This window comes from Gopherus flavomarginatus, chromosome 9 (assembly GCF_025201925.1).
Source record: "Gopherus flavomarginatus isolate rGopFla2 chromosome 9, rGopFla2.mat.asm, whole genome shotgun sequence".
In the NCBI taxonomy this organism is placed as follows: Eukaryota; Metazoa; Chordata; order Testudines; family Testudinidae; genus Gopherus; species Gopherus flavomarginatus.
In genome coordinates, this window is record NC_066625.1 from 22,850,873 (window position 1) to 22,878,528 (window position 27,656).

The 27,656-nt window shown below is 44.1% G+C and overlaps 2 protein-coding genes across 6 annotated transcripts in view; one reads left to right on the top strand and one right to left on the bottom strand.

The window, feature by feature from the left end:
* Nucleotides 1-2,018, top strand: part of TXNDC11 (thioredoxin domain containing 11) — a 105,642-nt gene extending 103,624 nt beyond the window's left edge. For all 3 annotated transcript variants that reach the window (XM_050966420.1, XM_050966421.1, XM_050966422.1), the window contains one exon: nucleotides 1,252-2,018. In XM_050966420.1, coding sequence (XP_050822377.1) covers nucleotides 1,252-1,897 — 646 coding nt within the window. In that variant the 3' untranslated portion in view covers nucleotides 1,898-2,018. The remainder of the gene's footprint in view (nucleotides 1-1,251) is intronic.
* On the bottom strand, nucleotides 1,949-27,569 carry SNN (stannin). 3 transcript variants are annotated; one of them, XM_050966512.1, is made up of 3 exons: nucleotides 27,377-27,569; nucleotides 12,368-12,420; nucleotides 1,949-4,999 (listed from the first exon to the last, which is right to left on the bottom strand). In XM_050966512.1, the coding sequence occupies exon 3, from the start codon at nucleotides 4,904-4,906 to the stop codon at nucleotides 4,643-4,645; it is 264 nt and encodes an 87-aa protein (XP_050822469.1). In that variant the 5' UTR covers nucleotides 4,907-4,999; nucleotides 12,368-12,420; nucleotides 27,377-27,569; the 3' UTR covers nucleotides 1,949-4,642. The 3 variants fall into 3 exon arrangements, with proteins under 3 accessions (XP_050822469.1, XP_050822468.1, XP_050822467.1); XM_050966511.1 differs by having other exon boundaries at nucleotides 12,368-12,436; XM_050966510.1 differs by lacking the exon at nucleotides 12,368-12,420.
* Nucleotides 27,570-27,656: the final 87 nt, after the last annotated feature.

Here is a 27,656-nt window from a genome sequence, read left to right on the forward strand (position 1 = left end):
CATGGTATTCTAGTGGTAGGAAGGGCAGGCTGTAGTTTGGGGGGCAGGGAGAGAAGCTGCTTTTGAAGAAATGCCTTTGAAGGAGTAATAGTCTTGGACAAGAAGTTTTGCATAGTGCAGCATCAAGTAAAACTTAAGACAAGTTTACTAGAGGAAAATGGGCATCAAGTCTGTTTGAAAATCAAGTTTTTTTACAAGGAAATATTGTGAAGTCAAGCTCTGTCTCATTATGTACTAAACCAGTTTTAGCCATCTTCCAACCACCATTTGTTTTCACCAAATAGTAGGATGACAAAATAGAACCTACTGCTTGCTAAAACGACATCGGTTTCTGAAGTATTAGCTGTTAATATAACTATGCTCTAAAGCCATCAGTAGTCGTAGCAGACACTGACAGCTTTAGAATGCTTCTTGTTGAATGATAGTAGTGTATGGTTCAGAATACTTAATGTAAACTTTTTTCTTCCCCTAATTTAATGGATTTTTCAGTGGTATTGCATGAGGATGAAGATCAGAACTATAACTGGCTTATCACTCTATTCATGTTAAGATAAGTATGAGAGGGGTAGCTGTGTTAGTTTGGATCTGTAAAGGCAGCAAAGAGTCCTGTGGCACCTTATAGACTAACAGATGTTTTGGAGCATGAGCTTTGGTCTAGCCTGCTTCTTGCTTGCATATATATACACATATGCCCCTGGAAATGTCCACTACATACATCCAACGAAGTGGGTATTCACCCACGAAAGCTCATGCTCCAAAGTGTCTGTTAGTCTATAAGTGCCACAGGACTCTTTGATAAGGTAAAGTACTGTTTAAGTGGGAAAATACAAGTTGCATCTAAAAGTAGTATTGCATTGCAAAAAAACTAAAGATTAAAAAAACAAACCTCATTGTGATTTATTACCTCTCGAAGTCAGGAAAGAAACTTAATGAGGTTTATCTAATGAAACTGAAAGCATACAGCTACTAGCAGGCTGTGTCCTAATGTGGAGAATTATTTTTGGAAGCATAAAAAAAAAAAAAAATCAGCCATCTTAATTTGCCCCTCCACAATGTAGGTGTAGGTTATATTATGGAAAAAGGCATAAGAATTCTCTTGCTTAAAATTGTGTACAGAATGGTAGTTAAATAGAAGTGACATCAACAAATTTAATATTGATATCTGCTGTTTAAAATTTAAACCAAATTACAGTGTTCAGATAACAGCCAAAGACATCTTAAATGCATTAATCTACCTGTATGTTTTCATAGGAAGGACAAAAGTGTGAAGTTTCCTGAAGATTTTTCAGTTACTCTTCCTAATCTGCTTAAGTTCATTTTACATTACTCAAGTCTACCTTCAGCTGCACCTGACTTAGAGCCCTGTGCCAAAGAATGTCCACAGAAAGAGAGAGAGTTACAGCAAGAGCACATCTTCCACTTAAGGAGTGAGATTCAGAAATTGAGATCAGAAGTCAGTGCACTACACCAGGCTCAAGATCAGCTGGAAGTCCAACTTTCTGAAGCCAGAAGAGAAGAACATAAACTACAGCAGCAGAAGCATACACTGGAAAAGCAGCAGAGTGTCCTCCAGCTCCACAGTGAACAATTACAGGCACAATATGAACAGAAGAACAGAGAATTAGAAGAAATGGCTGAGAAGCTTCAAGAATTAGCAGATGCATCAGATAACCTCCTTACAGAGAATGCTTTACTAAAAGTCCTGCTAGCAGCAATGGAGGGGAAGCTAGAGAACAGAGATGAGACCAAGAAATCCATTCAGTCAGAGGAGACTCTTTCCACCCACAATACTGGGCCAGTTCTAACTGCTATAGACAGATTACATGAAAGAGAAAGGCTTGATGTTTCCAATACTGATACCACAGTGACGGAGCATAAAGAAAACAGGACAGAGTAATTATTTATGCTATGGGGAGTGGGGAAAAAAAAAATCAGGAATGACACTGTATTGGGAAGGTATTTATGCAAATTTTATTTGTTGTAAATAAAATATTTTCCAATTGTCTAGAAAAATCAAACCAGAATATTTCTGTAATACTTCAAACAATTTACCAGATCTTGAAACCTAAATGGAGATATGGAAAACACTTTCCACTTTACTATTGCACTAATTTGATAGCCATTTTATTAATTTAACCTAGGTTAAAAATAGTAAATTCCCAGGGACAGCAGAGTGAAGCATCTTCTATTAAGGGACCAAGTTTTGCACTGGCTTCCTCCCGTGTCTCCCAGAGGAAGTGTTCATTTAGGAACTTTGACAATTTATACTTTTCTAAGGAACAGCTGAAGTTAGCCATGGTCACTGCATTTTGCCTTTGTTTACAGAATTGACTGGAAACGTTGAGTTTGTTTATTTAGTAAACTTGAATGAAAAGTCAAATGGTTAAAATATTCTGTCATTCCTGTTGTAGGATTTCAGGAACTCTGCATACCACTTTTACATGCTCCGCAATTAACCTATAATTGTCTTAGATGTTTCATTCACTTACAATTCAATGAAAAACTGTTCCTTATGGGGAACAAATGGTGAAATAATCTCATCCAACTAGTGTTCCCTCTGCCTCCCCGCACCCCAAAAAAAAGTGGGAGAAGGAGAATAAAGTGTGGCATCTCAAACAAGCAAAATTTACTTACTTATTGCTCAGCATATATGCAGTAAGAATCCAGTGTGCATGTATAGGCCAGTGTCTCAAACCATAGACTGAAAAATTAAAATTGGCCTCTTTGGAGCCAGTAAATATACCACACAGTGTTTGCCTCCTCCCTAGGCAGTTGTATTCCACACCGCACTTAGAGGAAGGAAGCGTTCGTCCATTAGTAGCAATGGATTTGCTTAGCTAAGCTGTGGCTTTTGCAATGAAAGATGCTTCATTTTCTAGCCTCAGTTTAATCAGTGCACACAAGAATAAGAATGCAACTCTGCTAGCTCCCTCCAGGACAAGCTGCTATTTAGTTCACAAGTGGACTATCATTTGCTTGCAGACAAAGTCATCAAGGCCGAGCTAGCTAAGAATAAATAGTGTTATTCCCGATGTATAAACCATCATTCACACCAGTGTTTAGCATAACTGTCCCCCCCCCCACACACAGTGGTGGTCAAACTTCTGCATTATCTACTGCTTGTACACCCCCTCCCCCCCTTTGCATCTCAGTTTGCTAGGGAGTTTGACTTAAACTAAAGGAATTTGTTAGCTACATATAAACTGGATTAGGCAAAAGCTGGGTAGTTAGTGGAATATGCAGGCCTAAAAGTTAGGAAATCTAGAACATTTTAGCCATGGTTGAATAATTGTTCAGAACTTATGATACTGTTTACAGTCCACAATTTTTCACTCCAAGTACCTGTTATAGGTTTCTCTTTAGTAAAGAGAAGGGAGAAGTTAGGAAATGTGGGGCCCCTTTGTGTGAAGGTACTTCAGATTACACCGATTTTTTTTTTAAAACCTCTACCCCACCCACAAACTATTTTCCCCTCCCTCTATCCCTTCCCCAACACAGCCAAAATGTAGTTAGCTGTTACAAGACAGATTTGTCTGCCCTGTAAGTTGAGAATAAAAAAAAGCCTTACCTACAAAATACATTAACTGTAGACAATTTGGTATCTAGACTAAAAACAGTTTGCACAGTTGGCTGTTTAGCTTCATGTTTACATATATCCCAACTACTAGGTACACACAAACAGTGGTTATAGGGTAAAAAAAGTTACATTAATGCCAGTTCTAGTGAAAACACCATTTCTGTAATTAACATGCTTGCTAACAGGAGGGAAAGATCTGCTCTACTGCTATTTTTAACTCCACTGGAAACCTTCTGGACCATGCATAAAGTAGCCATCATTAGTTCCCAGACTGGAATCTGCTAAAATGGCAGTTTCCTTGCAGTAGCTACATGGCTAGGACAATCACAAGTATTAGCTGATAACAGCTTAATCTACCCTAAAGGAAGAGAGGTAAAGTTCCTTCCTTATAACCCCTATCCTTTCTGCCTCAAACACCTTAATGAGATTATATATACCTGCATTCAGGGAAAGTGTTCTGAATCATTCCCATAAGAGGTTTAAAAACAAAAACTAAAAAGCAACCATTCTGTCTTTATGGTTATTCACTCAGAACATCATAGCAGAAACAGGCTTTAACTGCAGATTTGGTTTTGAAGGTCTGGCATCTGATCTGTAATCATGTGGCTCAGAAGTCCAAATGTGTGTTACTAAGAATAACTTCATACCACTTCCATATGCTGGATAACAAAAAGCCAGAACTCCTGGCAGCCTATTTACAGTTCACAGTTTTAAGTAGTTCACATTACAGTAGTAGTTCCATCAAAATAGGCTCAGCTAAACATTCAAGTAACAAAAATGCAATTAGTTTTTTCATGCCAGCATATCCCTGCATGTCCATTGCCAGCAATGGACTTTATACCAGAGAAGTCACCTCTTAGCACTAAGGCGTTAAAATACAGGATTGATGGATAGTCTAGTTTCTCAGTGCATGCAGTGACAAACCAACAAAACCATAATTTTGAAGTCTTATCTCAAGGTGTTTTAAGAGAGAGCAGTATGTATGTCCAATTTCTTCACAGTATCAGTTCTGCTGATTACAGACATCTTAAGTGTAGTCCACATACACATCTGTGCTGCTCGAAGTTAGCTATGAATTTCTGTGCCATTAGGAGTCAGCTTTGCTTTTCTCTCTACACAAGGTCCTTTAGCAGAATACTGCACCAAAAGAAAAGGCTCTTTGGTTTCTCCTTCTCCCACAATGCTCTCTTCATCTTCAGACTGGCTGATCCTTTGCAGACGCAGGTAACACCAGCAGCCCAATATCAAGGCACCAAGAGCAGCAATAGCAATCAGAATGACTATTACAGTCACCACTCCAGTGGTAGGGCTGTGATCCATAATAGACATGGTCAGTATTTCAGGACAATTATCAGGTCTTAAAGATGGTTCTTCAGTCCTTGCTATCAGTTTTGAGATGTCTGAAGTGGCATCTTGGAACTCCTGAAATATAGAGAAATAAGTCCTGAAATGCAATCTACAGGGATATTACAGTTTTGCCTTATTCAGTAGGTTTAGTGTTACGTGGCTGGTGCTACAGATTCTGGCAACCCACCCTCTTGCTGATCTGTATAGAAGTTTGCCATTTTTTGGTTTTGCTCATTTGTTTGCTTGGGAACAAAAAAAGTATGAGCCCTCTTTCATACACAGCCTTTCAATTTGCATGGCTATACATAAACATTAAAAATTTTTATTCAACATTTTGCCTTAGCTTAGACTCACTCATAGGTTACATATGGTACATTTCTTACTAGACCAAAGTAGTGAATGACTCAGAAGAAAATGATCCTGAATGCTTATGGATCAATGTTGAAAGCACAAGATGAGGTATTAGTCAGTGTCTGCTACAGATCACCAAATCACAAGAGTAAACAGAAGGATGACTGCCACCTATCTACAATGAGAATGGAAAAAAGACTAATCAGAGGACTTCAATGTGACTGACATATGCTTGAAGTCTCATGCTGCCAGTACTGAAACATCCTTGGAATTTCTAAACATTATAGATAATTTCCAAACTCAAAGGGTTGCAGCCAACATGGGGGGAATTCTAGATTACACTTTGTTGGAACTGATCACACAACTAAAAGTTAATGGTCATTTCCTGTACTTCTACACAACAACATTTAAAACAAAAAAACCACACCCCTTCTGCCATGGAATCTCAGAGCCAGAGTCCATTGAGTCTGGCTTACAGGACTTGGGCTGCAGGGCTTGGAAGAGCAGAGCAGACATTAGAGCTCAGGGTGGAGGCTGGGTTCCAAGACTCTCCTCCTTCACACGAGTTTCAGAGTCCAAAACATCTATATGGCAATTTTTAGCCCTGAGCCAGGTAAATAATGAAAAGCTCAAGTCACTGATTCAGATCTATCTAGATTGCTTACACTAAGTCTACCCAGCACACATGATGCATTTTAATATGGCTACATGGGAACAAAGAATGTAGGCCATACTTACAGGATGGGAGACTCTATCCTGGGATGCAGTGACTTTGAAAAAATTTGGGCACTGTGGATAACCAGGTGAACATGACTTCCCTCTGTGATGCTGTGGCCAAAAGAGCTAAAGCAATCCTGGGATGCATAAACAGGGGAATCTTAAGTAGGACTAGAGGGGTTATTTTACCTCTCTATTTGGCATGGATATGACTGCAGCTGGAATATTGTGTCTAGTTCTGGTGTCCAAAGGTCAAGGAGAATGTGGATAAATTGGAGAGGGTTTAGAGAAGAGCCACAAGAATGATTAAGGGTTAGAAAACATGCCTTATAGTGAGACTCAAGGTGCTCATCTATTTAGCGAAACAGAGATGGTTAAGGGGTGATTTGATTAGTCTTAAATGCCTATATGAAGAACAAATATTTAATAATGGGCTCTTCAATCTGCCAGAGAAACCTATACAACATGATTAAGGCTCTACCAGATTCACAGCCATGAAAAAAGTGTCCTGAACTGTGAAATCTAGTCTTGTGTGCTTTTACCCTATACTAGACAGATTTCACAGGAGAGACCAGCATTTCTCAAATTTGGGATCTTGAACCAAAAGGGAGTTGCTTGGGGGGGTCACAAGGTTATTTTGGGATGGGAGGGGGGGTCACAGTATTGCCACCCTTACTTCTGCACTGACTTCAGAGCTGGGCAGCCGGAGAGTGGTAGCTGCTGACTGAGGGCCCAGCTCTGCAGGCAGCAGTGCAGAACCATACTATGCCATCCTCACTTCTGCGCTGCTGCTGGCAGTGGCTCTGCCTTCAGAGCTGGGCTCCTGGCCAGCAGCTGCTGCTTTCCAGCTGCTCATCTCTGAAGGAAGCACCACTGCCAGCAAAGACACCCTCCCAACTCTTTTTGAGTCAGGACCCCTACAATTACAACACTGAAATTTCAAATTTAAATAGCTGAAATCATGAAGTTTACAGTTTTTGAGATCTTATGACCATGAAATTGGTAGGATTCTAAATATGATCCAATGCCTGGAGCTTGAAGCTAGACATTCAGGTGGGAAATTTGGTAAGGTTTTTAAATGGTGAATAATTCACCTTTGGAACAATTTACCAAGGGTTGTGATGGCTTCTCTTATCAACGGCCATTTTTTAAATTAAGCTTGGATGCATTTCTAAAAGATCTGCTCTAGGAATTATTTTGGGGAAATTCTGTGACCTGTGCTACACAGGTGGTCAGCATGGATGATCACAATGATCCCTAATGGCCTTGGACTCTGAAGTGTTGGTTACAGCGAGTTCCTGAATGGATTTTATCTGACCTGAAGAGATGATGACCAACACACATTCTCCAATCAGGCACTCAAGTCTAGTCCTCTCTAGAGCCTGCTCATGGCAGTACGTAGTTCTAGATAGGGAAGGGAACTTTACAAATTTATATTTAATCCAACAACTTTAGTGGTTGCACAGTTTTGCCTTAGTTCTAGTCAAAGCCCATTCTGCCAGCAGGCTAAACTCATGCCAGAGACATCCCTAGATCTCAGGAAATTCTTTCCTATACAAGTAATGGACACCTATACATTCTAGTGTTATGGGGTTTATAAGATACAGTATAATGCACATACCAGCTTCAATCATGTAAATTCACAGCAGTTTCATAATCAGGTGCTAATGTCATAGGTCTTGCTAAAACATTTAAGTACAAGTATAGATATACTTCAAAAATAGTTTAAGGGGAAACCCTGTGCAAGTAGAACCAAAATTGCACTTTGAAGTCTGGAACAGAAACACAGTGATGGTATCAGCACTATCCATACCCCACCTACTAATGGGAGGCAGAAGCTTGGTCCTGCCAGCAGCCAAGCTCGTCCCAGCCCCAGCTCTTCCCCCAGCATGGTACTTTCCTGCCCCTCCTCCTCTCCTTCCCTGTGCTGATCAGCTGATCACCCTTATGAGGGGGAGGGGGAGAAGTGGAGCCCCAGCATGCTCACTGCTCCAGGGAGGAGGCAGAGAAGAGGCAGGGATGGGGCCTTGGGGAAAGAGAGGGAAATCTAGGCATATCCCCTCCAGCACTCTGCCATGAGCCGCTCATGGATGGGGGCTGGAGCACCCCCATGAGCCAAGCACCCCAGCCCTCTGCCCTGACCCCTGCACCCCCCTGTGGCAGGGCAGGGGTAAAACCCCTTGAATGCCCTGTTAAAATGCTAGCCTGCTTTCAGGCAGAGGCACCAGGGGCAGAGGCTCAAAGCAGCTGCAAGCCCCACTGAGGGCTGGCTCACTGCAATAGACTAAGCTAAGCAGCGACAGCTGGGCTGAAGGCTGGGAGGGCTATGAAAGCCCTGAACAGAACTCAGTTAGGAGGCTAGTGCTTTGTCTCCTCACCACAGGAAGGGAGCCTCAAAGGCCAAGAGACCCTGAAATGGGTTAGAAAGGCAATAACTGTTGGGGGATAAAGGGGACTACATGGTGGCAATGTAAAATAAAGCACAAAAGCTGAAACACCAGAAGGTGTGAGAACTCTTATTTTACCAGCCTAAGCACAGTGCACAGGCTGAGAAGGAGAAAACCTGTGCAGACCCTGTGACACCCCTGCTACACACACACACACACACACACCCTGACCCTGCACTTCACACACACGCCCCTGCTGGATGCCAATAGGACCCCACACACACACACCCAGCTCTAACTTCTGCACTTCCACACATACCCAGCCATCCCACACCCCATGCCCTGACTCTTGCACACACATCCCTACCCTGAGCATGAAATGGGAGCTCCTGTATCTCCTACCCCGCCCCATTCCCACCTGCACCCCTTGCACCAAATGGGAGCTGTCTCTGGTAAATGCTCCACACCCAAACCTCCTGCCCCAACCCTGAGCCCCCTCCCTCATTCTAGCTCCTCGCCAGACCCTGCACCCCAACCTGCTCCTTCACCCCCAGCCCTGTGCTCAGTGCACCCCTACCCTCAGCTCAGTGCAGAGAAAGGGGAAGAGAATGGGCTCGAACCAGGGAGAAGGTAGGTAGGTACCCACTCTATGTGGGCAGGGCCGGGACCCCAGACCAGCAGTGGGCTGAGTGGGGCTGGCAGCCAGGACCCCAGCTGGCAGGAGCTGGCAGACAGAACCCCACACCAGCAGCGGGCTGAGCCACTCAGCCCACTGCCGGTCTGGGGTCCCGGCCGCAGGCCCTGCTCAGCCAACTGCTGAATTAGGTGAACAGAACTCCAGGCTGGCAGCGGGTTGAGTGGGCCACCGGCATAAGATCAGCATTTTAATTTAAATTTTAAATGAAGCTTATTAAACATTTTGAAAACCTTGTTTACTTTACATACAGCAATAGTTTAGATACATTTTATAGACTTATAGAAAGAGACCTTCTTAAAAACATTAAAATGTATTACTGGCACGCAAAACCTTAAGTTACAGTGAATAAATGAAGACTCGGCACATCACTTCTGAAAGGCTGCTGACCCTTGCTGTAGAACTTGTGAGCTTTTGAAAGAAGTTTTGTCAAGTCAGAAAAAGTAATAGCTGCTTTAACAGTACTTAACAGAAAGCCAGCAAGTGGGACAATGGTGCACAACAGCATCGCTGGCTATCTATAGCTTGGTTATGTGAGAAGGAGGATGATACCACTATCCAGTTGCCAAATAAATTGTTCTACTTTTCAAGTTACTTCATTCCTTCCATCCTCTGTGCCCCACTGCAGTACCAACAGAAGGTTAATGTTTACCTCTGCCACGACTGGTAAAGGCAGGAAGACTACACAGGGAGAGTAACTCCTCGCTTCCGCTCCACTAGTTTGAGCTTTGAGAGGAGAGCCTGACTTGTCACCATTTAATAAAGTTACTATGGTCAGGCAATAGTGGCCGTTGTCTGCTTTGTGAGCTTGCTCAATGCAGTGCATTAAAACAAACAAACAAAACACGGCTGTGACCCATGAACCCAATTAACTACAACAAAATAATACAACTGCTTTGGCCACACAGTCATTTATTACTGATATCCAACAGCTGTTTGCTTTAGTAGTGACAACAAAGGCAGTTTTACTTGTATTTTTAGGAAAAAAGCTGCTGATGCTGGCTTTGAGTGAAGTGAGACTTTCCTCCTTGTTATTCTGGCAGGAATGGAAGAGGGTCATTACTTCAAGCTTCCCTCCCCCATCGCTCTAGAAGAGCGAAATAATAATAAATAAATAAATACATACCAGTTAAAGCAAGTTGAAAATGAAACTGATGAGGCAGCAGTGTGCAAAGAAAGGGAGGGATGAAAGGTGGGTTACAGATTTTTTGGGTATTACTCTCAAACCTACCCACACTAATCAGCAGTAGCAAGCAGAAAACCCCCTATCCTCCTTTAAGTCAGGACTCCTTATTTAAGAGGATGTTGTTTCACAGAGATCTTTAAAGAAACTTTCTTTACTCATTGTACTGTGCTGTACTATAGGTCTTTTATCTCAGCTGATGTTTAATATTTCTTTAGGCTTCTTACTCTCTGCTGCTGTCAGAGCAGAAAAAACCATCAAGGACTTATGGCCCTAGAAGCAAGGCTGAGGCCTATTAGGAGATGTCTGCACATCAGCTGGAAGCAAGCCTCCTAGCGCAAGCAGACAGATTAACACTTGCTCTACTCAAACTACAGGACTCAGAAACTGGCTGATGCCTGTGCTGCTGCAAGAAGCTACTAGCTTTGGGCTCAGCAATGAAGTGCAAGCTGTAGTCGATGGTAGGAGGCAAGTGAGAAGCTAACATTTGCAGGGTCACTGGAAAACATCAAGGGCTGAGATGGTCAGGAAAACAAGTCTCTCCCTTCCATTAGAGAAAGCTAGTCTTTTGAGTAGCACTGCCTGGCTGCTTCATAGAGCTCTGGTGTAAGCTCACTGTCTGTGGGAAAGGTGCACGTACACACACACACACACTCCTGAGAGATGGTTTCCCCACCTATAAACATCATCGTCCCGCCCCTCATCATTCTCTCCCATCTCACCTAAAACAGTGGATTTATGTAGCAAACCTCAAGACTGAGTTGGTTAAAAGTCAGACCCCATCATGTTGCTTATAGGCATGTCAGGAGTCATTGCCCAGAGTCCATCCACTAGCCACCCTTTAGACAAGCATGGACACACACACACAGGACAACCACTGTTCACTGTCTTGTTACTCTTGCAGTCTACTCAGGAAAAAAAAGCCATTAAATACACAAGTGATCTTGGGCTCCATGTCTGAAATCCCATTTCAAATGTACTTTATTTACAAATAAAAACAGCTTGTTTTTAAGTACAAGCTCTGCAAATTAGATCTGGGGTTAAAGCCAAAATGGGTTCTTTTCTGAAGCAGTCACCAATACTACAAGTTCTGCAGGCCTAATTCTGCTTTCAGACACTCCTGTGCAACCCAACAGCCTTCGGTTACATTTTGTACAAACCCAGAATAGTTACTAAGTTCCAGTTGCAAATGCACAATTCACCTAATGATACACAAAAAGAAATGGCAGAGTCAGAGTAGCCATTTTTTGTTTGTACACATTGTAAAATAATGGCACCTGCTATTTCCCTTCTGATAAGTATGATCTCTCTCTCACATAGTGCAGTCTTATAATGAAGATTGTAATATCTAAGCCAGTTTTGAAGTAAGGTGATTGAAAGGGGCCTAGATGTCAGATCAAATTCATTAACTGATTGTTAAAACTGTACATCTACCTAGAGCACCAGATGGTTGTATTTATTAACTAAACTGCAATTAAGACTAAATGGCCTGATCCAACAAGCTGACCCACTCAAGACAACACTTGCATCCATACAGATCTGCTAGGACTGTGGCCTAAGCTTATATTTGTGATCATTTTAAATGGGAAATTTAATATTGTTCTTCCCTTTTGTCTAGGGAAGGAGACATTTCTGTCAAGATTCAAAGCAGGGGTGGGGGCAGGGGAAGGCATTTCTTGCTGTCCCATTTGACAGGGGAACTTGAATGTATAGCTGGACTGACAACTCTGTTTCTCACCTCTCCCAGGGTACAGGAGTTTCTTTCTCCAATGACTAGCTCTTTCATGTGGTGTGTGCACATGGGATATGGATGGGATGTGAAAGAAAACAAAAATAGCAATTCTTTCTAAAAGCAAAATCAGAAAACCTCTACAATGCTCAATTCTTCCCAGGAAATAAATTTCTTTACCCTTTTATAGAAGGTTACTTGAGTAGTGCATCCATATTGCAACTCAAGTGAAGTTGGAAGGCAAAGATTAGCATGTTCCACTAGAAGATTCTTTTCCCTTGCTTTCCCATTTTTCTTCCCTTATATACACAGGGACCAGGACTTAAGCTGGCAGCTTTTTCCCAGCTACTAGTGGACATCAGAAAGAATCTTGTTAACCCACCTGTGTCTAATCATGAGTCTCAGCTGCAGCAATTCCCACTCAGCATGGTGCTTCTGAAATACATAAAACCTTGTAGAAGATGCCAAGTTAAGGGAGAATGGGGAGTTTTAAGGAAGGCTGATAGTAGACTATGAAGAGACTATGATACTTACAGGTAACTCAGAAACTTTACACTTATTTTGTTTAGAGTCTCTCTTTTTTTGCTGATAAGCCTTTTTACCAAGGGAGTTAACCCAGTAACTTTACCCTGTGAGACAGATGCATGAATATATCCTGCAATAATGGGCAGCATAAACAGGTTCTTAAAATGGAACCTATCTCCCTGGTAGAACTGATAGTTAAGTCTTATTCTTAGTCAAAATATAACCCAGCCCTACTCCTTGTCTGAATGATAATGTCCCAAAAACCTTTGAGGAAACTGTTCTGCTGTAGGCATCCTATGCACTCAGACAAAATAGTGCATGTGTGAGTATGTTCCAAAGACAGTGACTGTAACATGAGGGGTATTATTGAAACAGATGATTCCTCAGGTCAATGCTGATATTTACAGTGAAGATAAAACAGTGACATTTTAAACAGATTAGAATAAACTTTTAGTAGTTTGTCTAAGATACACTAACAAAGAATTAAAATGGGCAGAGTGCATAGGAGAACTGCAGAAGTCACATCTAAGGTAGGTTGCATGTGAATAAACTGTTAGAGGTTCCAGTTATTTCTATACATTATTCCACAAAATTCATATAACAAGGAAGCACAGGCCAATTGTTTTGGCAACCATCATGGAAGCAAGTCACCATTCACTTTTTTCAAGTCAACAAGAGCCTAGGGAATTCTATGCTATCTAGAGACCACTAGCTAGATAATGTGGACCATGGTATCTGCTGAAGTCTCATCGTCCCTAATTATCTCATTACAGGATATGGGCAGCTCTCATTGAGGTCCAAAGATGTCACTTGTGTTCTGTGGCAGTAAGATCAGGCTTGTGCAATTTAAGGAGGTCTGGAAGGTTTTTTTTTTGTTTGATGCATATATTTGGTTTCTTAATTCAGGTCTTGTCTATCCTAGAAGTCTCTATAGAGAAACAGTTGTGAAGACATGAGGTCCCAAGGAGCAGGGAGGCAGGTTATTATTCAAATTTCTTCTATGGGATGAAGCAACAAACTGGTATATGGAGTCCTTAAAAAGAGCACCAATGCATTGAAAAAACAGACAAGCCAGGCTTGTGCCCCTTGGCTGGTCACTCAAAGCTTTACAGGAAGCTGATTGGTACTGTGAGACTTTTCTCAGGCCACGTCCAGACTAGGGTATTAAAATCGATTTTAGATACGCAACTTCAGCTACGTGAATAACGTAGCTGAAGTCGAATTTCTAAAATCGAGTTACTCACCCATCCAGACGGCGTGGCATCGATGTCCGCAGCTCTCCGTGTCGATTCCGGAACTCCGTTCGGGTTGATGGAGTTCCGGAATCGATGTAAGCGCGCTCGGGGATCGATACATCGCGTCCAGACTAGACGCGATATATCGATCCCTGAGCAATCGATTTTAACCCGCCGATGCCGCGGGTTAGTCTGGACGTGGGCTCAGACTGACAGCTTAATGTCTCTGCAAGGAGTAATTTATGCCAATAATCAACAACCAAGGTAAGAAAATGGCTTAGGGGCCTTTAAAGAGCCATTTGAGAGACATCTTCTAGTAGTGTAGTCTGCTGGAATTGTACTAAACTTCCTCATGGTCTAAGTATCCCAAATATCAAGTCACAATACAATTTTAAATAGAATAGAGAACAGTGACTGGCAGTAGCATGGTGTTTGTGAAACTTAATCTTGGATAGTGTGTGACCCTGATGTGAAGGTGTTACAGGGTGACTGGATCCTATAAGGGCAACAGAGCCAGCCATACCTTTGCCATAATTAATTAACTATTTCCCAACCTGAGGGGGTGGGATTAAGGAGGGTCCAGTGATAGCTTCATGATCATCTGGGCCTTACAACCCCTCAAGATGATCTGTTAGTTTATAACCAGAGTGAATGGGGAGAGGCTGAGCCAGGGTCTGCAGGAGACTTAGTACCCCCCACAGGAGCCAGCCTGGGAGCCCAGTGCTCTTTATACAGGGGCAGGAAACACAGCCCAGAAGGGGCAGGTAACAGTACTTCAGGGAAACCAGCCCTGGCACTGAATGCTCTGTTCCTAGGACCTCTTTAGTCTTTATGTCTCTGGGATGGAGCAAAGAGGGCAGGCTGAAGAGCAGATAAGCCTTTTTTGGTCTAGGATTTTTAGTTGGATTTTGCTACCTCAGAATGGGTTAAGTTCACCACCTGGTCAGAAGGCTTAAGCCACATGAAAGCTGAGGTAGTCAACCTCAAAGTGCCAGGCCAGCAGAGGGCACTGCAGGGTGGCATGACAGGTCAGATAGCTGGCAGCATAATACCAGCAGCAAGCTGAGTTCTGAATACTAGATTCAATTTAATATTTGTTTGAAGGCAGAACAGATTTCCCATTTGGTTAATAAGTGCACACAGACCTATGGCACAAGGCTCCCTTATACTCTTATTAAGTCATGAGTTTAGGGATCTGAACTTGGGCCTAAAAAGTGTCTAAGGCCCCACCCAATCCCGCAACAAGTTGGGTGCAGGAGTCTGCCCCCACACATTCTGAGGTCCACTGCAAAAATGGGATTTGCAAGGGCAGCACCTGTGCTTCAATTATTGGCTTTAGGAAAGACTACTTCAACATACCTGCCGTATTCTGGGTTGGCTCTGGAATAATACATCTGCTGCTTAGCTCTCTTGTAGCATAAAAAACAACTTCAAGTTGCCCTACATATTCTCAATGGCCTAAGCTAAGTATCAGATTATTAAGAGGCAGTGCTTAACAAATTATAAACTACAGATGGACTGCAAACTGTTTTACAGTCCAAGTGCTATCTCATCATTGCCTTGAAGAGGGTATTGTTAATATTGTAGATACTTCATCAGTCGCATTAATGATGCTACAATTGTAGCAATACTCCCTAGGTAATTCATCCCTTCCCAAGTAGGTTGTGGGATTTTGGGACAGGGACGGTATCTTCCAACATATTTGTGCAGCACTTAACCCACGCCTGACTCTAGCTTTTGGTGCTAGTGCAATATGAATAAAATGGTGTCTAGAGTACAACCCAGAGAGGCAGAAAAGTGCCACGAACTTCTGTATTTGGAATAACTTTGCTATGGGAAGCCATTCTCCTGGATCACAAGAGAAGTTATGGGGACTGGCCTATCAAGTGCAAAGCAAATTTAAAAAACACAACCCACACTCCTGAGAGAGTCTATTACCTACCTGACTACAAGGACTAGTTAAGCCACAGCCCCTGCAACTATTCTCCTCATTTAATATTTTTAAAGTTTTCATGGTATATTACTACAGCTCAACTAGGGTTCTTTAAGCTCTTGCATAAAGCGCAAGAAAAGTGAATTGAAGCCAGGAAGTCACAACTGGGTGGCTTTCAGAATGCACTGAAGACCACTATTTTACGCTTGTAAAAATAACCTCGTCCAAACCCATTCACACACAGCCTATGACTTTCAGAAGCACCGCATACTGACAAGGAATGCATCTGGCTCAAATTCTCTTAAGCAAAGCCTCACTTTGGTAGGTCTCTAGCTTAAGCAATGGTATGACTGCATCCTGTTCTGGAGAAGGTGACTGAACCACATTTATTAACTTTGTGCACTACCCTATACACCATACAAAGGTCCAAATCCTGCTCACCTTAACCACATGAATCAAGCAGACAGCAACCAGAAAACAGCAAGATTTGGCCTTACACTGGTCTTGAAATACTTAGATATTCTCTCAAAGTAGCTTTCAAGTCCTTTAACATATTAAGGCAGTGAATGCGAGCAATTCAGCTACTTGGTAGAAACAGAGCAGACCAACCTTATGTAAAATAACTGAAATGAAGTAGGTTTGCAGACGCTTTGGACAGATACTTAAGTGAGTATGAGCTACTTATGTAGCTTGTTCCTGCATACAGGCTTGCCCCTGTGACTCCATTTGTAATTCTGAAAACTGTACATTCTCAAATGCTACACATAGCTTACCCAACTCTTCTGCATTTTATGCCACTCATTGGTGAGCCTGTTCTTGGGTTGTTCATGCTGCAGGCATATCTGCTGCCTTATTCTGACCATTAGTATTTCTACACAAACCCAATTAACGCTCTGCCAGCATGAATGATTTTTATAGATTCTAGCTTGGTAACCTGGAACTACTGACTTACCACCACCCTGCACCACACCACTGGCCACTTAGATTAGTTCTATTATCTTCACTTTGACATTTTAATTTAAATAAACTGATATTTAAGGCAGACTGACAAAGATCAACTTTGCATGGCTGTCACATAACTAATCCTAGTTTTTAATCAGTAGTTATTGCAAGCAGCACTGTAATGTAGTACTGTAACTTAGTTGAAGAGTACCCAGTACATTTGCATTCTGTAAATATAAATAAATACTAGTATGAGCTACCAACAAAGAGGTTCTAGGTCTCCTGCCAGTATCCCTGAAGGGTTCTTCCTTTTCAGATTCCACCTCTTGTGTTTTTCAACCATGCAATTCCATTCCCACTCTGAACCAGCAGTCAACTGAAACATTAATCTAGCTCTCTAGAGAAGGTTTTGTATGGGGTCTCTGAAGTATTGCCTTAATGCAGGACCCATTACCTCTTTCCCCACCTTTTCCATAAGATAACTAGTGAGTCACCTTCCTCAACAATGCAAATTCTCAGTGGCTTGGGCTCTTACTTTAAGTCACCTACAACTAGCTCTAGAGACTTGTTCATTCTTATGGTTTCTTGGAATCTGGATGAAAGAGAGGCTGGAACATTCAGCATTTATAGCAAGAAAATGCTGATTTAGCTAATTTCTTCATAAGATATTAAACTCTAGCAGTTCCATAGAAGACCGATAAATTTAAATGCCTGCCAGACTTCCCCCTGACCCCCAGGAATAGTCAATTGAAGGGAAGATTAAATTTCACCAAGTCTCAGTGCAAGGCAGAAAGATAAAGTATGATATCAAGTATTTAGAGTAAATAAACTATCAAAACCTTAACAAGTGAGACAGACTTTGTATATGCTAGACCAGGGGTGGGCAAACTACAGCCTATGGGCTCCAGCTGGGGCACGAGGTCAGGGGCTGCACCATGTGGCTCTCAGAAGCAGCTGCATGGCCACATACCGAGGGTCAGGGGCTGCTCCACCTGTAAGACCTAGAGAAGGGATATGCAGCTGATTCCGAGAGCTGCTTGAGGTAAGTGACACTCACAGCCTGCACCTCTGAGCCTCTCCCCACACTCCTGCCCCAGCCCTGATCCCCCTCCTGCTCTGCAAATCCTCAATCCCAGCCCAGAGCACCTTCTTGCACCCCAAACCTCATCTTCCAGCCTGCACCCCAACCCCAATTTTGTGAGCACTCATGGCCTGCCATACAATTTCTATTCCCTGATGTGGTCCTCAGGACAAAAAGTTTGCCCACCCCTGTGCTAGACAGACTGGATTTTTTTTGTACAATGTTTTAAAATTTACTATCCTCCACATGGAGGAGAAGAGTGGGTTGGAAGAGGGGGGAAAGTAAGTGACCCAAAAGGAGAACAGTAGGTCATCTAAGGAGAGGGAGAACACAACTCACTTTTCTTACTCATTCTGTGGTGTAGCTATACCCTAAAGCAGGAGGTGTGACTGCAGCTCATGTAGGCACATATCTGAGCTAGCTTTGATCTAGCTAAATTAAACCTCTAAGTAGATCAAAGCTAACTAGTGTATAGCAGTGTGGCTGTGACAGCAGCATGAGCGAGCCTCCTGAGTACAACTCCAACAGGGACCCTGGGTATAAATGCAAACAGCTGGCCAGTTGCAGAGTTAAACTGCGATTGTGACTTGAGCATTGATCTAGCTGCAGCAAAGCTAGCTAGCTCAGATACATGCCTACATGAGCTGCAGTCATAGCTCCTGATACTAGTATAGGTGTTCTTAGTCATGACAAGTATACTGGGCCTTCCTTCCTCGAATTCAGGAGACAGTATGGGGAGGTCTGAACAATCAGTGTAAGTATTTCTAAAGGATACTGTTAATCAGAGTGACCAGAATGGTATTCAGAAACAAGTCTGCTTTCAGAAGGAACCTGGATTGTCTACACACTATAGTAATAGTAGTCACTACTCCTAGTAGTGATGTACATAATATTTAAAAGACTAAGCAAAGTGCACTGTTCTAGATTACTGGAGTTTAGTTACACAATTTGTAATATTTCAAGTTAGTCCCCAATGCACTCTGGCTCAAGATGTAGCATGCTTCAGACCAGGGCAATCAATTATTTTGTCAAGGTCCAAATTTCTTGGTCAAGATGCAGTCAAGGTCCAGACTCCAGAGAAAATACAAAAAAAGTAAAGATTTCATGGTCCATTCAAAAGCATCTTGATTTGGCCTGTAGTCTGCCTATTAATTACCCCTGGTTAAGACCCTTCACAGAACATCCAACTTTAAAGCCGCTGGCCATCTTATTCTTGAGCCAATTTCATGATCTCAAACCCAAGTCTCCATCCAAGCCGACATATGTACGATATTCACTCACTATCAAATTAAGTAGAGATTGACTAATATATAAACTTCAAGTGGACACGCCAAGGCTCTTTAGTTTCCTTAAAGAAGTTTCTGTTCTGAACATTCTGCACTAAGGAGTTTCTCTTTGCTATTGGCAAGTGATAGCTGTCGAGTTTACTGATTAACCTCCCTATTCAGGGCGGTTCCAAAGACCTCAGGCAGCCCTGCTTTATTTTTATAGTGGCCAGGCAGTGTTTGAGATGCTACTAGCTATAAAGTTTTGCTAGCTGTGTCAGCTTTTAGAAAAGCCAGTCTTTTTGAACACCTGGTTCTGCACAGCACATATCCTGATTATTGTAATTAAGGGAAAGGTGTGGAGAGGCAAGTGAAAAGGAGAAACCAGTCTAACTTAATAAAGATTAATAGAAACAGATTTATTTAGAGACAAGGCTTCTTTTCAAGGAAAAACCAGACTTCTGAACATTCTGCTCTTAAACAGAATTAACTGTTAGTACTAAAGTATGCATGTATATTGGGGCTGTAAAAAAAGCTTTTAACACAAATTAAATCTACATTTGTGTATGCCCTACAATACTTAGTACTCAACAAACGAAAAGTGGCTGATTTTAATAAGTGCTTATTTTTAATGTGTGCTTTCTATAGCAGAATTTTAGTTAAAGAACTTGGAAAAAGAGGCTTATGCCTCCTAAATATAACTACTTTGATATTTTAACATCTGGTTTGGCCATTAACCAAGCTAATGGAATTCTGAGATTAAACCCAATATTTAAAGCAACTGCAAACTAACTACTCAAAACTCGAGAGAGTTTTAGAATGGGGAGCTTTCCTTAATGGGAGCAAGGAGAAGGCAAAACTAAAGCCTCTTTTGTACATTCTATTTTTCTTGGTAGTCACATTTATGCAAGTGGCCCACAGTTCATTCCAAATGAATGGTGTTGCAAATGTACATTGCAAAACAACACTAGTACAGGTGATGTGTAGTGAAGAAGCCAGAAAGAGACCAAGGGGAAAATCCATTAGAGTTCCAAATGTTTCATTTGGACACTAATGTACTGGCATCTTTACTACCCAACCTTCATTTCCTGCATTTTGCAGAAATGAAGAATCCATTTCTATCATGCATCAACTATAGGCAAGTATGTATTTCTGTGCCAATACAAGCCATAATTAGAGACAGCTTCACTATTCTCAGTGGCAAAAATATTTATTTACTCCAGAGGAAATTCTATGCCAACTTACAACCCTGCACACTTCTAAAATTCTGCATATTTTATTTGTCAATAAACGTGGAAGCTCCAGCAGGGCACTGGGGAGCAAAGGACACTGGCTGCAAGGCAGTGGGAGACCACCCTGAAACACTGCTGCCACCCTCCCCAGACTCCTCACTGATTACCCTGACACATCATACATCAAAAGCCAGCCCAGCCCTGCCCCTCCACTCTAAGCACACCAAGATAGTCTCCCATGCATGCCCAGTCTTCCCTTGGATCCAGCTGTGCGGGGCTCAGTGGGGGGGGGGCAGTGCAGGGGGTATCTGAAGGCCAAGGAGCTCATTGGGGGTTCAGGTACTGGGGAATGGGACTGAGGAGGTCCAAGGTAGTTGGGGCTTGGTAGAGCAGTCTGGACGGAGGGGGTGCAAGTGGCAGTGCAGCTGGCTGAGGCTCAGTGGGGTGGGGAGCTTGTCAGGGTGGTATGGAGTGAGGCTACTCAGGATGGGGGTTTGCGTATAGGAGGCTCAGCAGGGCATGGTCTGGGTGCAAGGGTGGGTGCAGCTACAGATGGGACTGAGGGGGATAACAGATGGGTGAGCAGCTCACCATACAGTAAACCCTCGCCCATGGCTAAGGAGCAGTGGGGCAGGAAGTAGAGGTGGAGTGCAGTGTGGGGCTTCCTGCACTTGGGAGTAGGTCTTATCCAGCCCCAGTTGCTCCTTGAAGGGAAAAGGAAGTCCTGTCCTCCCCTGCCCAGACAGGACTAGCAGCTGAGTCTGGTGCAGGGTAGGAGGCACCAGCCAGCTCTTCAGGTGTGAGAAACTGACCACACTGCTGGTGAGGGACACATGCTTGCTCTTGCAGTTTCCCTGTCAAGTTATTTTTTTTCAGAGGAAAGCCAAGAAATCTGTGGAGGGGACATGAATTCTGTATGCACACAGTGATGAAGAATTCACCCTGGAGTAAATATTTTATTCAAACTGACAATAATCCTCATTTGTCTGGACTCTATATCATACAAAGATAGCACTATCCTTTGGACAGAGGTGCAAGTTTAAGTTAAATAAATTGACAGATTACTATTACATACACTCACTCAAACTGGGCTATTTTGGTAGCCTTGTAATGCCAATATTTTGAAGGGCAACTTTCTGCCAGGAAATTAGCTAGTACATACATACACACACACAGCTCTTCACTGTCTGTTTCCTGTTGGATAATCTTCAAAAAGAAATAAGTTTAGCTATCAAGTAGCATCTTAAAGTAATATACTTGAATTGCTATTCCTACTCCACACACTTTTCATGTCTACCATATAGCAGCTATCTAGTATCCATTTTGAGTGTCTTAGAGTTAAAATTGGACAATTGTCTATTTCTATGATCAATAGACAAAAGGTAGGCAAATGGAGGCCAGTGTTTCTCAAGTGACAGTTTTCCAAGTTACTATCATTTAATCATATCTAACATGTTACTAGATTACACACAGTTTTAAGGGGAATTTGCATGAGATACTAAAGGTCTGCTCCCACTGACCTCTGTAGTAAATTTTCCATTTACTACAGTGGCAGCAGGAGCCTAATTTTTAGCTGAAGTCAATACACACGGCATTTATTTACACAAAAATTGTTGCAAAAAGGACCTCAAATTTTGATGGATAGGGATGTGTCTAGTGTCCACCACACTGTGAAGCTCCAATAAGAGGCATACTAAGATTACAATGACCCAGAACACTAATCGTAGAAAGCAAAAACATGTGTTCAACTTCATCCTTTTAATATGTACTGTTAGGCCTGGTCTATGCTACATGTTTAAACTGAATTTAGCAGTGTTAAACTAATTTAACCCTACACCTGTCCACACAACAAGGCCCTTCAGATCAATAAAGGGCTCTTTAAACAGATTTCTGTACTCCTCCCCGATGAGAGGAGCAGCACTGAAATCGGTATTGCCATGTCAGATTAGGGTTAGTGTGGCTGCAAATTGATGGTATTAGCCTCCGGGCGGTATCCCACAGTGCACCATTGTGACCGCTCTGGAAAGCGATCTGAACTCAGATGCAATGGCCAGGTAGACAGGAAAAGCCCTGTGAACTTTTGAATTGCATTTCCTGTTTGCCCAGCATGGAGCTCTGATCAGCACGGGTAGCGATGCAGTCCCAAATCCAAAAAGAGCTCCAGCATGGACTGTACGGGAGATACTGGATCTGATCACTGGATGGGGAGACAAATCTGTTCTATCAGAGCTCCGTTACAGAAGACGAAATGACAAAGCATTTGAAAAAATCTCCAGGCTATGATAGACAGAGGCTACAGCACAGTGCTGTGTAACAAGTGTAACGGAAAGCCAAAGAATCAAATGGATGCTCATGAAGCGAGGGAGGGGTACTGAGGATTCCAGCTATCCCACAGTCTCCAAAAAGTATTTGCATTCTTGGCTGAGCTCCCAATGCCTGAAGGGTCAAAAACATTTTCCTGGGTGTTTCAGGGTATATGTTGTCAATTTACACCCTTCTTCCCTCCCACCCCCCCAAAAGAAAAGGGAAAAAACATTTCTCGCCTTTTTTCAATGTCACCCTACGTCTACTGCATGCTGCTGGTAGACAGGGTGCTGCAGTGCTGAACATCAGCATCCCCTTCCTGGTGGCAGACTGTACAATATGACTGCTATGCATCGTCATCATCAGCCCGTGAGTGCTTCTGGCTGTCCTCGGGTGAGGTCGGCCAGGGGCGGCTGGGTAAAAATGGGAAGGACTCCCAGTCATTCCCAGTAGATGGTACAGAACGGCTGGTAATAGTCTTCATCATAGCAACTGGAGGCTGAGCTCCATCACCCTCCCCACCCCCTTTCATGTCTAAAGAAAAGATTTTGTACTGCCTGGACTATCATAGGAGTGGGAGGCAGGGCTCCTCTCCCCTGCCACCCTTTAATGTCCTGCCTGGACTATCATAGCAGCTAGAGGCTTCCTCCCCCTCATTTTATCTCACTAAAAAGTCAGTGTTTCTTATTCCTGCATTCTTTATTACTTCATCACGCAGATGGGGGGACACTGCCATGGTAGCCCAGGAGGGAAGCAACAGGTGGGGTTGTTGCAGGGACACCCCCTAGAAAGGCATGTAGCTCATCATTTCTGTGGTATCTCTGGGGCTCTGACAGGGAGCGGCTGTGCTCCCTGGTTCTCTAGTACACTTGCTCCACATTCTAGGCAGGACTGACTATTTTTAGACAACATAAAGAAGAGAATGACCCAGGGAGTCATTCCCATTTTTGTCCATGAGCCCCCCGGCCGACCTCAGCAAGGCCAGCCAGGAGCACATGGTACAGAAAGACTGATAACCATCATCTCATTGCCAATTTACAATGGCATGGCAGACAGTGCAATAGGGATGGTAACCGTCTTTGCTACCTTGCAAAGGCAAATGAATGCTGCTGTGTAGCACTGCAGTACCACGTCTGTCACCAGCATCCAGCACAGATACGGTGACAGTGACAAAAGGCAAAACGGGCTCCATGGTTGCCATGCTATGATGTCTGCCAGGGCAATCCAGGGAAAAAGGGCGCGAAATGATTGTCTGCCGTTGCTTTCATGAAGGAGGGATTGAGTGATGACATTTAGCTGGAATCACCCACGACATTATTTTTGCATTGGGATCTCAACCCAGAATTCCAATAGGCAGGGGAGACTGCGGGAACTATGGGATAGCTACAGGATAGCTACCCACAGTGCAACGCTCCGGAAAGCGACACTAGCCTCAGTACATGGACGCACACCGCTGAATTAACGTGCTTAGTGTGGCCGCGTGCACTCGACTTTATAAGATCTGTTTTACAAAAGCGGTTTATGTAAAATCAGAATAATCTCATAGTGTAGACATACCCATAGTCAAGTCTTGATGTATTAGGTATGCTGAACTAATACAAGGTAAATTCCAACTGCATATGTCAGTGTAATACTGAATCCCCCCACAACCAAGCCAGCTACTCCATATCTAAGGGTACACCTACACTACAAATGCTGCTGCAGCAGCAGCAGCAGCAGCACCACCACCACCACTCTAGTGGTGATTTACTATAGTGACAGAAGGGATTCTCTTCTTCCCCCATTGTAGTAATCAACCTCCCTGAGGCACAAGCTAGCTGAACAGCAGAATTCTTCTGTCAACCCAACTGCATCTACGAGGGGGGGGGGGGGGCTAGGCCAAGGGTTCTCAAACTGTGGGTTGGGACCCCTCAGGGGGTTGCAAGGTTATTACATGGGGGGGTCATGAGCTGTCAGCCTCCACCCCAAACCCTGCTTTGTCTCAAGCATTTATAATGGTGTTAAATATACAAAAAGCTTCCATGTTTGGGGGGAGTCGCACCCAGAGGCTTTCTGTGTGAAAGGGATCACCAGTTAAAAATGTCTGAGAACCCCTGGGTAGGCAGGCCTAAGGATGTCACACAGGATGTGAATTCTCTCCCCCCCCCCCCACCATCCCTGAGCAATGTAGCAAGGTCAACCGGGGGGGGGGGGGGATTTAAAGGGACAGACTAGGTCCTACTTAGCACTAAGCCCTTCATGCCAAAAGAACGGCCACGGCAAGGTGTTTCATTGTGAAACACACGCACACACCCCCCCCCGGGCCCCTTAAAAAAAATTGTATCTCTGTAGTTTTGCCAAACAAAGGCTTGATACCCTCACATCAATCTCTAATATTTTAAGTCATTTAAGAGAATGCATTATTAGCTGTTTTATCGAAGAGCTCCATGCATTTCAGCAGTTGAAAAGGTTTACACTCTGTAAGCTACCAAAAATGAATTGCACTGATCTGCAGTAGGTGAATAACCCTGATACACCCAGTTAGTTAAATGCAGTTTGTTGCAGCAGTTGAAGACTGGAGAAGTCCCTCATCAACCTAAGCGCCACCTCTTGATGCAGTGGATTACCTACACTCACAGAAGCCCTTCCTGGCATAGGCAGTGTCTTCACTAAAGCACAACAGAGGTGCAGCTGCACCATTTATCCTCTGCCAGTATTTTCCTCCACTATTCAGGGTTGCACTGTATTAGAGATTATGCATACAAAATTTTGCCCTTAGCTTTTCTGCCTGTGTGCGCTGATATGGTTACATAACTGTCTGGACACACACTGACAGTCCTTGGTATAGAAAGGACAAAACTTGGTCTGGCATTTTGTACGACCTGCAAGCAGGTTACAAAGGAGTCTGCAGTATGAGGCAGACCAGCGGTTACTAGCTGCGTATAATTCTCCACTGACTTAGGGTATGGCTACACTTGAAACTTCAAAGCGCTGCTGTAGGAGCGCTGCCACGGCAGCGCTTTGAAGTGTGAGTGTGGTCGCAGTGCCAGCGCTGGGAGCAGCGCTGCAAGTACTCCACCTCCCCGTGGGGATTAGCTGGGGATTAGCTTGCTGGGAGCCGCGCGGCACTGTTTACACTGGCACTTTGCAGCGTTGTATCTTGCTGTGCTCAGGGGTGTGTTTTTTTCACACCCCGAGCGAGAAAGTTGCAGCGCTGTAAAGCGCCAGTGTAGCCAAGGCCTCAAGTATATTCAAAAGCTGTATATAGTTTGTCTACAGATAGTGATGCAGACCTGCCAGGAGAGAAAAGGTGCTAGATAGGACAGCACATACTGTGCAGATGTCAAGATTTTTTTGAATGTGTAGTCATATCTACCATTGCACAGACAATACTAACAGCAAAGATGTGCAGACAAATTAGTTTAATATCAAGACAGTTCAATGAAGTTATAACTAGAACACAAAATAAGTTTCCAGTTGATTTGGAAGGGGGGTTGTCCATTTCCTAAACAATGCAAGACTTTTTTTTTTGTTTAGAAACTAACCCCCTCCTCCTCGTATTTAGCAACCTTAAATATTTACAAAGTTCCCTGAGTTGCAAACATACTCACTACCCTATACAATAGATTCCACTCTAGAAAGAGTACTGCTATATACAGGTATCAGGTTTTTTAAAAAAGCTGCAATCCACAATGTGGAGGCAATCAAAAGATGCAATATGGCAACTGTAGTTTTAATATGCCTTAAGATTTTTGTACTTCACACCACATGGGGTGGAGGATGTGGTGAAAGAATTAGAAAGAAAAAAATTTCCTCTCCCTCTTGAATTTTGCAGTTTTTAAAAGATGCAACCTTTCTTCTACAACTTGGAAAGCAAATATGCTATGTTTGTGACAAATGCACATTGCTGTCTGACAAACCACATCTACTAGGTAAAGAGAGAGTGAGAGTGTGTGTGTGTGTGTATCCGCGTTCGGATGGGGGGGCAGTGCTGGGGGCACATGGAGAAAAGCGTGATGTATCGAGACAGATCTGGGGCTCAGCGGGTGGGAATCTCTGCCAGCCCTTCTCTCTAAAAGCCGTCGACTCAGTCACCCTAATTATTTGCACAACAAGCGAGCCCGTGACCCAGGAGGGGCATTTGAATCACACGGCGGGGGTGGCTGCAAAGCGACCTGTACGGACGGTGCAAAGCATTGCAGAACAGGGTACTATGATACATGCTGTGCACTGTTACGGGGTGGGAGGGGTTCAAGGCAGAATCCAGCAGCAACTCCAGTTAACTGCCAGCATCTTGCGAGTGGAGGGGGGTCGCCCTCCGACTCCCCATCTCTCTCTTCCCCGAGGAAGGGGCGGCTGGCAAATGCCAGACACGATTCCGAATTCGCGAGAGACGCTTCGGCTTCAAGGCCTCTGCCGCCTCCTCCCCTTTTGTTTGTGGGTTGCGCTCGGAGCGGATATCCCCGCCCCCCGGGGGGGGGGGAATGCAGGGGAGATCCGGGCAGCTCGGCTCGCACCAGACACAAAGAGCTGCTATAACGCAGCCTCCTGTGCGGGTCTTTCCCTACCCAAGCCCTCTACAGCTTCCCGGGGGGGAGCCAGCATCCAGTAAACAGCTTCCCTCTCCCCCCATTTCCACGCACTAGTGGGGGAGGGGGCTGCCTTGCAGCCCGACGAGAGACGGGACTAGAAATGGCTGAACCTACTAAAAGGCTTAAGCGGGGAATGCAGCGTCCCACCCCCGGGCGCTTGGGACAAAGCGGACCCCCACCCCCAGCGCACACTGAGCCGGCCCCCCGCTGTGCAGAGACGCAATCCGCCTTTGCTCGCGGCATGCACAGGAGCGACCCGCTGCCCACCCCCCGCTGGGGCAAGCAGACATGCGACCCGCCTACCAGGCGCCCTGCTGCAGGCGAAGGACCGGCCCGCTCCTTCAGCCGAGGCAGAGCCGCCGCCGCCTCGCCCCTGACTCACGGGCGCTGCGCGCTGCACTCCGGTCCGGGCACCCGGCGCAGGCGGCTCGCTGCCCCGGTACACACGGAGTGTGGCCGGCCACGCACCATCCCGAGTGAAGCCACCAGACGCGACCCGGGCAGCGACGGCTCGTTACCCTGCAGCTCCGCCTTATATAGGGGCAGGGGCGGCGCGGGGCGGCGGCCAATCGGCGCGCGGTGC